Below are 13,466 nucleotides of genomic sequence, written 5' to 3'. Positions count from 1 at the left end.
CTGTACCAGATAATGTGAAAAGCCACCCAAGATGGCTGACTCAAAATCAAAGGCAATCTCTCTTTAGATTTCAGTTGACTGCTTTAAAAAGGGCACTGCTTGTGAGAATTTTAGCATCTAAGGTACTATCCAGGGAACCTAGAACCAAGGAAATGTTTCATATAGGTCCTCTTTCACATAAGACATCACCTATCTGTGTACATAGTAAAGTATCACAGGCAGATGAATAAGACAAGTTACTCGTTTAGCTCCAGCTCCAACTTTGCTAGTTACCTGTGTCAAGGAAGCGGACTTCTCAGATCCATCAATCCCAAATTCAAGAACGTGAACTGCTGCACACTTAACCTCATCTTGTGAACGAAGCCCAAAACAGAATCCCTATAGCTGTTCCTCCACCATCCTTCCTACTTTTCCCTGCCTTTCCTCCTGCTACTTCTCAGTAGCGCTCAGTGCTCAACTGCCTAGTGAGTTTCAGGCAGTACCACAGAGATCCTAAAATGGATGTCGGAGACAGTTGCCCAGAGCAGCTGCAGAGAATTTAAACACCAACCAGAGTAGCACCTAAAATAGGATTTGGGGGAGGGGGAGTCTGCAGAACTCAGAACTCTCAAAGTATTGCAAGCAATTGATCAAAAGGAGAAATTTTAAATCTATAATATTTAAAATCATTTAACTGCATCATATCAACTATTAAAGCCTATAGCTCAAATTAATGGACAGTGTAATAAATGTATGCTCACAACATTTAATAATTAAATATTGTCAATGACATTTTTATTCCCAAGGAGCTCAAGGTGGAGTACATGATTTTCTCTTCCCTATCCTACCTTCATAGCAACCCTGAAGGTTAGATCAGGCTGAGGGACAGTGACTAGCCCATGGAGACCCCATAAGCATCACTGCACAGTGGGGATTCGAACCTGGGTCTCCCAGATCACAGTAGGACACACTAACCTTGACAATATTATTCATGGAGGGGTCGTTTAAAAAACTGGGCTTAATCTCTGCCTCCTGCTAGAAGAAAATGCAGCCTCCTCTTTCAATAAAAGGATGTGGGATATTGCACCAGAACCAGAATTAACTGAAGGCCTAACACCAATCGGTTTACTGAAACATGAGCCATGTTTGGGATGTACTGGAATAATAAATTCCAAAACAATGTACCGCCATTTTCTTTGCAGTGTTCTAAGATTGTGCGTGTATTCGTCTTTGGTGATTTTTTTCTGTACAGTACAATTGGTGCGTTGCTGATATACTGAAATGTATTTACAGAATTATATGTACTGAGTGGAATAATAAAAATGTGGGGTTTTTTTTAAAACCCCATGATTCCTACCTAACAGGTCTCATGTATATGTCTATCTGCACATGCACAGGCTCTCCCATTCTCCTCTATGAATGAGAAACTCCAAGTGCAAAGTAGGAAAAAAGCCTATTTCTTAACTGGAAAGAATATGCAGCCTGTGTATGCTAAGACCTTTGGATCACATCCCAGGTTAACAGTTTCACCAGCAAAGTAATAAAAAGGGGACAATATAGTCATTCACAGCATTTCTAGTTCCATCCCTACCCTTCTTCGACATTTAAAGAGCCACTCCAGCCAACGGCATATTGCATTTCTTCTTTCCCTTTTTCACTGTGCTTCCACTTTGCTGAAAGAAACAAAAAAACACAGAACTGTTCATGGACAGTTTTCATATTTTAACTTTCAAAGTAAAACTCAAGAAAACACCTTGTCAAATTACTCAAGCTGCTGCGGATGTCCTTTGCCAGCAGAAACGAACCCACAAACTGATGAAGCAGAATATTTGCTGTTCGCGCAATGTGGGAGTTCCTAGTTCTGAAGACACAGTCGCCCCATCCCCTCTTCAGGGAAACAAAAGAGAAGTAAAAGGCAGAACACAAAACTCTGGAATGGGCCTTGGAAAGCCCCTCTTGCCACCTACTGGGCTGCTAATAGCCATCCCCTTTGTTCATCTGTGTTGGCTGGCTCAGGGTGACGTATGCCTATAGAGAAGAATACAGCTGGATGTGGTCAGTGCAGCAGCTCACAGCTTCACCCCTCCCCACACTCTCGGACAGGTGCCTCCAGCCAGGCTGTGCAGGTGCCAAGTTGAGGGAACATCATCGGGGATGGCTCCCCAAAACCAGCCCTCCCTGCTTATGGCGACTTCTCCCAAATGCCTTGGGCGCAGCATGGGGGCCACAAACGGCAACTGTGGGAGTGAGTGATGTTGTGGAGTCGTGCAGATCCCCTACGAATGGTGGAGACAACTGGGCTTTGCTCATCCGGTGGCTGCTGCAGCATCCCTCTCCAAGGGTGCCAGAGGGCGAAGCTCCCCAAAAGGTGGTCTGGGTGCCCCCCCCAACCCAGGGGGCCCTCCACCAAGCCCCCAACAAGGGGTGGTAGCAGCCCTTGGCATATGGCCATGTTGTGAAGCATCACACGGACATCAAAGGGACTGGCAACTGCCAGGGGCTGCATAGCCCGACGCCATCCTGTATGATGAGGCAATGGAATCGCACCTTCAGTTGGCCAGATGCCCGCTTGATGGTCATGCATGTTTGGCAGTGGGTTTGGTTGTATGCTTGGTTGTCTGGTAGGTTGTCAAGACACGGGGTCAGCAAGTATGGGAGGAGGTATCCACGGATACCTAGTGTGGATAGAATGAGACCCATCAGGAGTGAGGCCTCCTGCCTGCTGGCCCGCCCCCCCTTCCCAGACGACTGACTTGGGAGCCATCTTTGGCCTTCTGGCCACGCAGCCAGCAGGCGGCTGAGGACAGATGCCAAATATCTGTGCATCACAAATGCTGCCTCAGAACTTGGCCGTGGGGTCTGTGAAAATGCCCTGGGGATTGCAGGACCTTGAACGTTCAGGCTGTAGAAGTGATGGCGGTTTTGGTATACCTGTGTCTATGAGGGTACTGTCCACAGGGGGACTATGAGGGTACAGTCCACAGCTCCCACTATGTTGAGGAAGCCTCTGACTGCCTCGAATCCTGCCCGGATGGGTGTCAGCTCTGTCTCTTCTCTGAGCTAAGCGACGGGGAGGACCACAGGGGCCAGGCTGCAGAGGTGGGGGGCAACAGAGGTGAAGTGACTGTGAGGCCGAGTGGTGATGCCAAAGCAGATGGTAATGGGTGCCCACACAGGCTGACACTCCATTCTCTGTGTCCCCCCCCACACACACACACCAGGCCCTTTCCCCTGACATTTGCAGTTGACGCCCTGACCCCCACGAGGTTAGCTGTGGCGGCCAGGTAAGTCGTCCTGTGGACACTGGACATCACAGAATCCCGAGGCAAGCGGCTGAGGATAAGCCCATGCAAAGGGCAGACTCGATGTTTTTAGATGCCAGCAGAGTGGGGGCAGTGGAGACTGGGGAGAATGTGGGGGGCAGAGGCAAGTTGCGTCCTCTGGAGCTGGATGGCGTGGCTGTTGGTGCCCCAGGCAATGCAGGGGATTCCAATCCCTTGCCTGATCCCCGGGCACGGGGCCCACGCCCAGCTCAGCCCATTCCCCCACCCTCTTATCTGCGTGGGCGGTGATTGAGCGGGAGCGGCTGGAGAGCCACCGAGAGTGGTGGGAAGCCTTCTCCACAGTGAACGGAAGGGCTGGCAGCATCTGTGATGGTGGCTGCCAGACACCTGGAGGGACTGCTTGCCATTGCGAAGGACGTAGAGGAGGGACAGGTGCACAGCAAGAGGCTGCTGGGAGACCGGTCGGAGGAGCTTCAAGTCCCCGCGCTATGCCCCGCCCCAGCAGGGATGGTGAGCTGGCACCTTGGCAGAATGGTTGTCCAGGTGGAAGGCGCGGCCGCTGATGAGTAGAGGGCTCCCACAACTGCACAGACGACCCATGACACCTCCCCCTTCCCCTTCCGAGATGTGGGCACATGCTGCTCTGTGTGGTCAGGGGGCCGGCTTGGGGAGTCCGTGGAGGGGATGTTGGGCTCGTGCCAACACGGGCAGGTGCCCAGGGGCTTGTGACAGGACTTGGACCCCTTAATTGGGGGGCGTGCTGCTGACAGCAAGCCAGCATTCCTGGCCACATCCTTTTCAGACCCTGGGCCTTGATGTGTACTTGGCTTCCCCCCCCCCCCCCGACCACGTGCAAGGTGAACCCTGATGGGTTCTGGCTGTCCTGGCTGTCACAGCTCTGCCACCTCATCCTAACACCTCCAAGGAATACAGCGGCACAGTTGCTATGGATGCCAACGAGGTCGCGGCTACTGAAAGCTAACTACTGACACTTTTTTCCTGCTGGCCGTTGCATAACCAAACCCATTTAGGGAGCAGACTAGCAGTGCCACAATTACGCCACAGCTGGCCACTGCTGCGCAGGCGCCTCACAGGATTTCTCTGCCCATGTTTGAAGGTTGTCAAGTATACAGCATACTCCTCAGGATTTACAGACGAGGCCAATCAAAGTCTAGTTTGACGGGCTACATTAACACATCTAATAAAATCTGTCCTGCAGTTCAAAGCTTGTAATTTCTGGCTTAACATTGTTGAACGTGCAATGTAAAAAAATACCTCAAATCCCTAGTTAAGCTGTTCAACAGCCTTTTTAAATTATTAGAAATCTGCATTTGATCTTTAGTGTGAATGTATTTGGATTCCGCTCCCAGGCATTCAAGCCCAGTTATGTTTTTATCTTCTATAGTACAAAGGCTTTGCCTAATAAAAGCTTTTCCTCTGAAATTATTTAATGTGGTAATTGAGCCATTTTAATTTGCTCTACTTAGTAGCAATGAGATAGAGACTAATATTTCTATCAATGCATAAAGCAAAATTTAAACAGATGTTTTTGTAGCCATCCTAGTCTTGTTATTTTCACAATGTGATCATTGCATTATTAGAAGCTACTTCTTCATTCTGGGTAGTATTAAATTTTGAACAACAGTTGGAAGCAAACCGAAACACAATATGGTTCAGGGAAGAATACCAATTTTTCAATGACAATTATTATTTTCAATAACAATTTATTACATCAAGGCTACCAGAAGCTACCAAAACTTAATCAAGTGGTTCATGAGGTGTTGTTTTGGTTCTTTAATGAGTTACGTTTCTGCAAAAATTAAAATTGATAATGCTACCCTTACACTTCCATCTATAATCATGCTTATTTGTTGTCACAGCTGACCTTTCTGCCCATAATTAAACAACTACCATACAGAGGGCAATTAAAATTTCTCTCACAGCAGGTCAATCAAAGCATTGATCTCTTTAAAAAAAAACATTTTGAATGAGGAACTTCTTTAAAGTCAAAGCCCTATGTATGCATAATAGTTTGTGTCCAGTTTTTAATCTGATACTCATGATGTTACAGGAAAATTCGTAATATATTAAGAAACCGTTACTATTACCATCTGTTCACAAGGAATTTCGACAGTCAAGCAAAACTTCAAGTTCCACCACAAAAATGGGAAAGGAAATTGTATGGAAAGATTAGAGTTACTTCTCATATCAGATGGACGGTGCCCTTTAAATCTCCAGATGAAGCAGGAAAGGAGGTGGTCTCTATTCACACAGCAGTGAAAAACTATGGACACACAAGAAAACAGGCAAGTTTTCTCCCATTTCAGCTAGAGACTGAAAGGGCCCACATGCTGCTAAGCAGAACAACAACTTTCAAAGAATTGAAAATTGCAATTCACAAAATTGAAAATAGCTTTCATTCATGCAATGGCAAGAAAATTAAGCGAGTGATTTAGTGTGAATTTTATTGGATGAATGGGTACTGGAACAAATTTGCAGGGAACTCATGAGAATATTATGGGATTAGGCAAGATTTTGTCATGGCTGGCCAATGCCCCTGAGGCCCTCACCCCACAGGGACCCCCATTTTGTTATGTTTGATCTTCATTTTGTACTCGTGTACACCTCAGTGTGGGCCTGGAAATGATAGATGAAGCTTGTATCAAACGGCAATGAGTCATGCTAAGGTGTAAAGGAATGCAGGGAAGCTCCTCTATCGATCATACAAAAATCTAGACAATGAGTTTGGAAAGATGGCTAAGTTCTAAAACCTTAGAGCCTTCCTAGACAGGAACGACTATTGGTTTTTATGCTGAACCATGATGTTCTTTCAATTTTTTAAATTGTTTTCACAGTGGTTTATGATGAATTGGTTTCAACTTTTGATACTGTAAGTAACCGCGTGTGTGTGTGTGTGTGTTAAGTGCCGTCAAGTCGCTTCCGACTCATGGCGACCCTATGAATGAAAGTCCTCCAAAATGTCCTATCTTTGACAGCCTTGTTCAGATCTTGCAAATTGAAGGCGGTGGCTTCCTTTATTGAGTCAATCCATCTCTTGTTGGGTCTTCCTCTTTTCCTGCTGCCCTCAACTTTTCCTAGAATGACTGTCTTTTCCAGTGACTCTTGTCGTCTCATGACATGACCAAAATACGACAGCCTCAGTTTAGTCATTTTAGCTTCTAGGGTCAGTTCAAGCTTGATTTGATCTATAACCCACTGATTTGTTTTTTTGGCAGTCCACGGAATCCGTAACACTCTCCTCCAACACCACATTTCAAAGGAATCTATTTTCTTCCTATCAGCTTTCTTCACTTTCCAGCTTTCACACCCATACATAGTAACCTTACATTTATGAAATGATGGGATGTAATTTTTTACAAGAAGCAAAGCTGTCCATTTTAACATTCTGGTGAGCTGATTTCCCACAAGTATATTAAACACATGGCATCCCTGCACATCTGCATTAACAGTTGTGTGTTATGTATGAAATGCAACCTTCATAAAAATAAAAATATTCTGCAGAAGGTCATGGGTCCCCAGTTATATGCCACACGACAACGCTTTACTTTAAGAGCAAACCATTTCTGTATATACATCAATATTACTTAGTATCATTTTTCAGCTAACACAGGACACATACAAGTCCCTAAACAGTCCATCTGGAGAAAGTGACCTATCAAGATTCCAAGCCATGCGTGACATCCACACTTATATTTGATGTGGGAGATGCCATGTCAGTTCTAACCACAGTATCTGCTAAAGGTAATGTAACATTTTGCTCCTATAGCTCTCATTCTAAATAAAGAAAGTACGGTATTTGTCACTATAAGCAACTCCCTGGAAGAAATGGAGGAGGACAGAGGGGAAAGGTGAACGAGAACCACCTGTAGCTACAGATAAGTCAAGACACAGGCTTGGATCCAGCAGAGCATTTCCACGGATGGAAGGATTTCTGTCCATGGCCCGTCACTTTCCCGCCTCTCCACTTCCACTGCAGCCCCAAATGCTCCCTTCCCTGAAAAAACTGCTTTTGGAGGACTGGGGATTCCCAGGAACAGGATGAGGGGGACATTTGGAGCTGCAGTGGGAGAAGGGAGGTGATAAAGCCACACGCAGAAATGTTCTGTTGGATCTAACCTTCAGCGCATGAGTCCCAAGGCAGTTTAATCCGAAAGCTGCAATTATCACCATCACAACAGCATGAATACAAAACACATACAGCATACTTACGCACAAAAAACACAGCTTTCTGCTCACGAGCTATTACCATGAGATCATTTGTTGGCGACAAGGATACGACACAGTCCTGAAGCCAGGAACTTGCCTGTGTCTTGGAAGCAGATTCTTCTTCTTCTTCCTGGACACAGTGATTTTTAAAGCTATTAATTATCAGGGATGTATTTATATCATTTCAAAAAAATGCATACAAAAAAAAGACAGCTTTTGAGGAAACCACAAACAAGAATATTTTCCTGGTATTATGACTTCCTCCACACAACACTATCAAATTAGCTATACCCAACAACAAGAAACAAAAGTTGCATGCAACAAGATGTGGTATCGCCATGTACACTGGATATGTGAAATCAATCTTACTTAACTGGAATGTTTCTACAGGAAATTATTCCAATTATTCTGAAAAGCACTGAAGAAAGGAAATCCATCTACAGAGTGCACAATTAATCGTGGAAGCAAAAAGAGACTTACAGGTTCTTGCACTTCTCCTCCTTCATCCCAACCGCCCCAGTCTTCATCTTCCCAGTTTGCAGCCTTACCTAATATGAAAAGATTAAAAGTATTCTAGCTTAGTTTAGCCAATCGTAATCATGATGCATATGCTGGTGTGAAAAGCTCCTTTCCAGTTCCTATGGAACTGCAATAAGCAACCAATCATAGAATCATAGAAGAGCTGGAAGGGACCTCTAGGGTCATCTAGTCCACCCTCCTGCACAATGCAGGACATTCACAACTACCTCCCCCACATACCCCCAGTGACCCCTACTCTATGGCCAAAAGATGGCAAAAAAACAACAACAACAACTCCAGGATCCCTGGCCAATCTGGCTTGGAGGAAGATTGATTCCTGAGCCCAAAGTGGTAATTGGCATTTCCCTGGGCATGTAAGAAAGGGCCACGAGAGCCAAGCAGTGACACAACCCTTCCTGCCCTCCCTCTCATGATCTGCCTAAGTTCACAGAATCAGCTTTGCTGTCAGGTGGCCATCTAGCCCCTGCTTTAAAACCCTCAAAGAAAGAGAGCCCACCACCTCCCGAGGTGGTAAATCAAGAAATAGTCACATGAGGCTTAAATAACAATGGCTGATGATCTCCTTGAAGATTATCCCAAGGATGCAGGTATGGGAGAAAGCTGTGACTCATCACCTGATCAGGTAAAAAAGGTTCTTGCTGCAACCACAGCAAACGCATTACACATAATGCAATGTAGTGACATAATTTGTGATCCATCAGCCCAGCCTACCCCAATCTAATCACAGCTTGAAAGTTAAACAGGGTTGGCCATTGTTAGTACTTGGATGGGCGACCACCAAGGAAGGCTAGGTTGCTATCCCGAGGAAGGCAATGGCAAACCACCTCTGCTCAGCTTTTGCTTTGAAAACCCCAAGGTCCTGGGGTTGCCATGAGTCAGCTGCAACTTCAAGGCAAACCATTCCTATTTGAACAAGTTTCACATTTTGAATTTAATATTCTTTAGAGGAAAATACTGACATACATGAAAATATTTTTAAAATGTTTTCTAGAATCTTGACTACAAGTTTCAACTAAATTAATACCAGTGCTTCCAAACTTGCGCAGTTATTAAATGTAAACTTCAGAATGCAAAAGCTGGGTTTATAAAGCCGAGTATGAGTTGCTTAAATCTCAAGGTTCCTTCCTTTTGCTGTTACTCGTTTTTCAACCTCCTGTGACCTACCATTATTTTGTTCTTGCAAACCTTGCATGTTTAAAGTCCATGCAAGGATTTTAGTCATTACATTTTTGGCATGGGTCTAGTTGATAAGAACATAAGAAAAACTATGCTGGATCAGACAAAGGCCCATCAAGTCCAGCAGTCTGTTTACACAGTGGCCAACCAGGGGCCTCTAGGAAGCCCACAAACAAAGACAACTGCAGCAGCACCATCCTGCCTGTGTTCCACAGCACTTAATACATTAGGCAAGCTCCTCTGCTCCTGGAGAGAATAGGCATGCATCATGACTAGTATCCATTTTTATTAGTAGCCAAGAATACCCCTCTCCTCCACGAACATGTCCACTCCCCTCTTAAAGCCTTCCAAGTTGGCAGCCATCACCACATCTAGGAGCAGGGAGTTCACAGTTTGGCTGTGACTTAACTTGTTTTCGTTCAGTTTCTTGCTTAAGATGAAGAAAGGATCTTCCATATCTCCGGAAGCAAGAACAGGAGAGCCATGAGTTAACTCATGTTTTTTTAAAATACCACTTCTGCTGTAATATGCCCCACAGTGCTCCAAGAAATCATTTTGAGTTTATGGATCTCTTTACAAGTCCCACTTCACATATTACATGAAAAGTGAAGAAAGCAGAGCAGTTCACCAACACTTCCTCTTTCCCTGTTTACTCGCAATGCATGCCCCAGCTCTTGCTTGCAGTTTATTCACCTTGAGTTCTCACCCATTTGATACCCTTTTGTGCTTGTGTATCTTGTTAAATGAAGCCGGTCTGATGTGGATCTTCCTCTGCCTTTAGAATCCCGCCTCCAAAACTAGACTTGCTCAAGGCCCTGCCCAAGAAAGCTTGCCTTTAGTGAAAAGTCTGCTTAATTAATCTACACTTGAATTGACTCCAAATTAATGAGAAGGTCAGACAACTTTGAACTCCAAAGAAAGGCTGGGATTTAACTCTTATTACTTCTTGTAATAATCCTTGTCCAGCTCATAAATAAGATCTGTCATACAGTTCTATAAGAGGATTACTACACTTTTGCTGAATTTCAAGGGTCACTCCTCTCATTTCCAAATCCGATGTTCACATGACAACAGGAAAATATTTTGACTATTCTATAATCCCCAGCTCTTCTTAAGTAAATGTAACTCCATTACAATAAAGCATATATCTAAAACAACTCAATCAGAAGGTGACCAAATCAGCAGGAGCAAGAACTAAAGGACCATCTCCTCCCATACTGTCCAGCCTGTCACTTAAGACTTGCCTCTCAAGTCCTGCTCTCTGTACCTCCATCTTCAGAGGTAAGGTGGGTAGCAATTAGGGCATTTTATGTGGTTGCACCTCACCTTTGGAATGTCCTCCCCCTTAAGGCTGGTGACTACTTCACTTTCTTCTAGGTGCCAGGTGAAAAGGCATCACTTTACTCAGACTTTTAATTAAGGGTTTTATCTTACCAATTTTTTAAAAAAGGTTTGCTTCTGGTCTGAGGCTTGTTTTGTGGATAGTTTTTTTATGTCAAATTGTTTGTTTTTAATTGGCTTCTTATTTTACATTGTTGTTTTAATTGCAAGCTGCCTCAAGCAGGACTCTGAAGAAGCAGCTTAGAAAAATTCTAATTAATAATAAAATAAATTAGTGATGCAAAAGAAAGTGAATTTAAAAAACTGATTTCAGAATTAGACCGAGGTCCCCAGAAATACCCAACTCTTTTCAATCAAGTATTTAGGGATGCTGATCTAAACACAGTTGCCTATTTCTACTGCGTGTGATCAAAAAGAGAGAATAAAACAGTAGTTGCAAGAAGACTGAATTGCTGCTGCTGCAGAATTAAGTGTCTGAATTATAACACCCTTTACTACATTTTTCTCCTTCCTTTTGAGAAGTGTACTAAAAGAGTCAATGCATATCTGAACATGAGTTACAAGAGCAAATTCAAGTGTATTTAAGCACCCTAAATAGATAAAATGTTATTCAATCAAGACAGATCATGATGGGTAGGTGTGTTAGTCTGTCTGTAGCAGTAGAAAAGAGCAAGAGTCCAGAAGCACCTTAAAGACTAACAAAATTTCTGGCAGGGTATGAGCTTTCGCGAGTCAGTATCTGAAGAAGTGAGCTGTGACTCACGAAAACTAAAACTCATACCCTGCCAGAAATTTTGTTAGTCTTTAAGGAGCTACTGGACTCTTGCTCTTTTCTACTTAACCAAGACAGATATGGTTAAAAGCAAGGAACTGCCCGCATGTTAAAACAGGAACAATACTGTATCCCACTGCATCAATGAACTTGGATCACACTTGGACCAAAAGATGTAAAGACATCATCCCTGAAAGTGAGGAAAAGCAAACCTCTTCTCATACTAGCGCACAAGACAGTAAACCCATTCTGGTGTGTACAACTTCAAACTGTAGTTGGGGCATCACATTACTGTGTTCAAAAAAAAATTCCTACATAGAAAGCAAACATGTCAGAGAGAAGGCTAAGCTAGATAGATCCCTTTTCTCTGGCATGTCAATTTTCTATGCATTAGGGGGTTGTTTGTTTGTGTGCTGAAGGGCAAATCAATCATGCAAGTCCTCAGTTGCATTCTGAAGACGAGACACAAGTTCATCTACTCATCTGCAGCTTGTAAGGAACAAGAACAGGCACATGCATCTACATAACCACCCTTCTTATAGGTGTTCACCCCTTCTCTTGAATACAACTTACCCCTTGAAAGCTGCACTAAGACATAAGTCAATTGCACATTAGGAACCTGCTTCCCTGATGGATGCTGAACATAATACATGGGAAAATACGAGTGAGGACTTGTTCCAATACATTATTTTAACCTTCAGAATAACCACTGAAATGACCTTACACAAGAAGTTGTATCTAAATTCCTAGGATAACCCCATCAGTAGGATCCAACAGGAACCTCCAAACCACCACTAGAAAGGTTGCATGGATAGCCCATTTTGACATAAATGCTCTATGTAGCCACAGAATTGTGCCAAAAAGTCACTTCAGCCAATAACACTAAATATTCAGCTCACTGAGTACCAGACCAAGTTGATAGGCCACACAGCATAGTGCCCCATAGTCCCCTTACCACCACCTGCAGCTACCTGTAACTATCTGTGACTACTCACACAAATTCCTTCCTCAACACAATATGCAAGGTTTGGCTACATATGCAGCAGAATGAGGCAAAACTCAGAGACAGTGGCATGGACTGCACCCCTTCAGTTAGGGAAGGGGCCACAGCTCAATGGCAGAGTATCTCCAGTGACAGAGATCTTAAATTCAATCCCTAGCATCTCCAGTTAAAAGGACCAGGTAGTAGGGTATGTAGGGGCCTGAGACCCTGGAGAGCCGCTGCCAGTCTGAGTAGACCATACTGATTTTGATGGACCAAGGGTCTGATTCAGTGTACGGCCGCTTCATGTGTGTTCAGGCTGCAGATGTTGCATACGGTTTTTGACTGCTCCCCCCCATAAAAGCTCCCTGCAAGTAAGGATCTACTGACATGTCAGTGAGAAAAGCTTCAGCGAGAAAGGCCCTAGCTCAGCCCACTCTCTACCATACTGGTTTTGTATTTGTATGGAGAGTTATACAAAGATAAATGCAAACAACAACAAGCTCTTCGAGTTGCAGGCAGGATCCAACACACTATTTTAGAACTTCACCCCTTATTCTGTTGCAAGAGAACCAGCCCGCATGGTGAAAAGGGGGGGTATGCATTCGGGGGGAGGACCCCCCCCCCAATCTCTCCTTTCTCACCGGACACGTTCCCTCCCCATTTAAGAGAGCAAGATGCACAGGGACTGAAAGGGGCAGATTCCTCATCATGCAGCAGTGACAATGGGATGAGGGGTGGGGGTATGTTCCCCACCACCATCTCATTCCGCTCCGCTCCCAATGCAGCAAGCGGACAGGCGCACTCACCACCGCCGCCACCTTCCTTGACGCCCCCGGTTGCACTAGCGCCGCCCTGCCGGAGGTGCGAACACAGGAAGTCCCGCGCCGACTCCAGGTCCTGGAAGCTGCAGAAAGGAACGAGGGCACACGCCATGGCGTCAAGGGGGGGGGCACCCTCTCCTCGACCGCGACCACCCCCGGCCAGAGAACCCTCCGCCCTACTGCCAACCCAACCCGGAAGCCGAGGCGACGCTCTTGCGCATGCGCGCAGAGGAAAGCGCGTCCGGGAAAAGAGAGGGCGCCGAAGCGGCACGACGGCGCCGATCACGTGGCCCTGGGAGGGGCGGCGTTGCTGGTTCTCTGTGGCGGTGATTCAGTCTTAG

At 45.1% G+C, this 13,466-nt stretch overlaps 1 protein-coding gene across 1 annotated transcript in view; it reads right to left on the bottom strand.

Annotated features, from left to right (window-relative positions):
• The window catches only part of RAB3GAP2 (RAB3 GTPase activating non-catalytic protein subunit 2), a 50,961-nt gene extending 37,724 nt beyond the window's left edge, over positions 1-13,237 (bottom strand). Inside the window, exons 1-4 of the mRNA XM_056852842.1 lie at positions 13,114-13,237; positions 7,971-8,038; positions 7,494-7,620; positions 1,571-1,652 (exon numbers count right to left, since the gene is read on the bottom strand). Coding sequence (XP_056708820.1) covers positions 1,571-1,652; positions 7,494-7,620; positions 7,971-8,038; positions 13,114-13,237 — 401 coding nt within the window. The remainder of the gene's footprint in view (positions 1-1,570; positions 1,653-7,493; positions 7,621-7,970; positions 8,039-13,113) is intronic.
• Positions 13,238-13,466: the final 229 nt, after the last annotated feature.

Source organism: Euleptes europaea, chromosome 7, assembly GCF_029931775.1.
Source record: "Euleptes europaea isolate rEulEur1 chromosome 7, rEulEur1.hap1, whole genome shotgun sequence".
In the NCBI taxonomy this organism is placed as follows: domain Eukaryota; kingdom Metazoa; phylum Chordata; class Lepidosauria; order Squamata; family Sphaerodactylidae; genus Euleptes; species Euleptes europaea.
The sequence above is the reverse complement of the archived record's forward strand: the minus strand, read 5'-3'. Positions and strand labels throughout refer to the sequence as shown.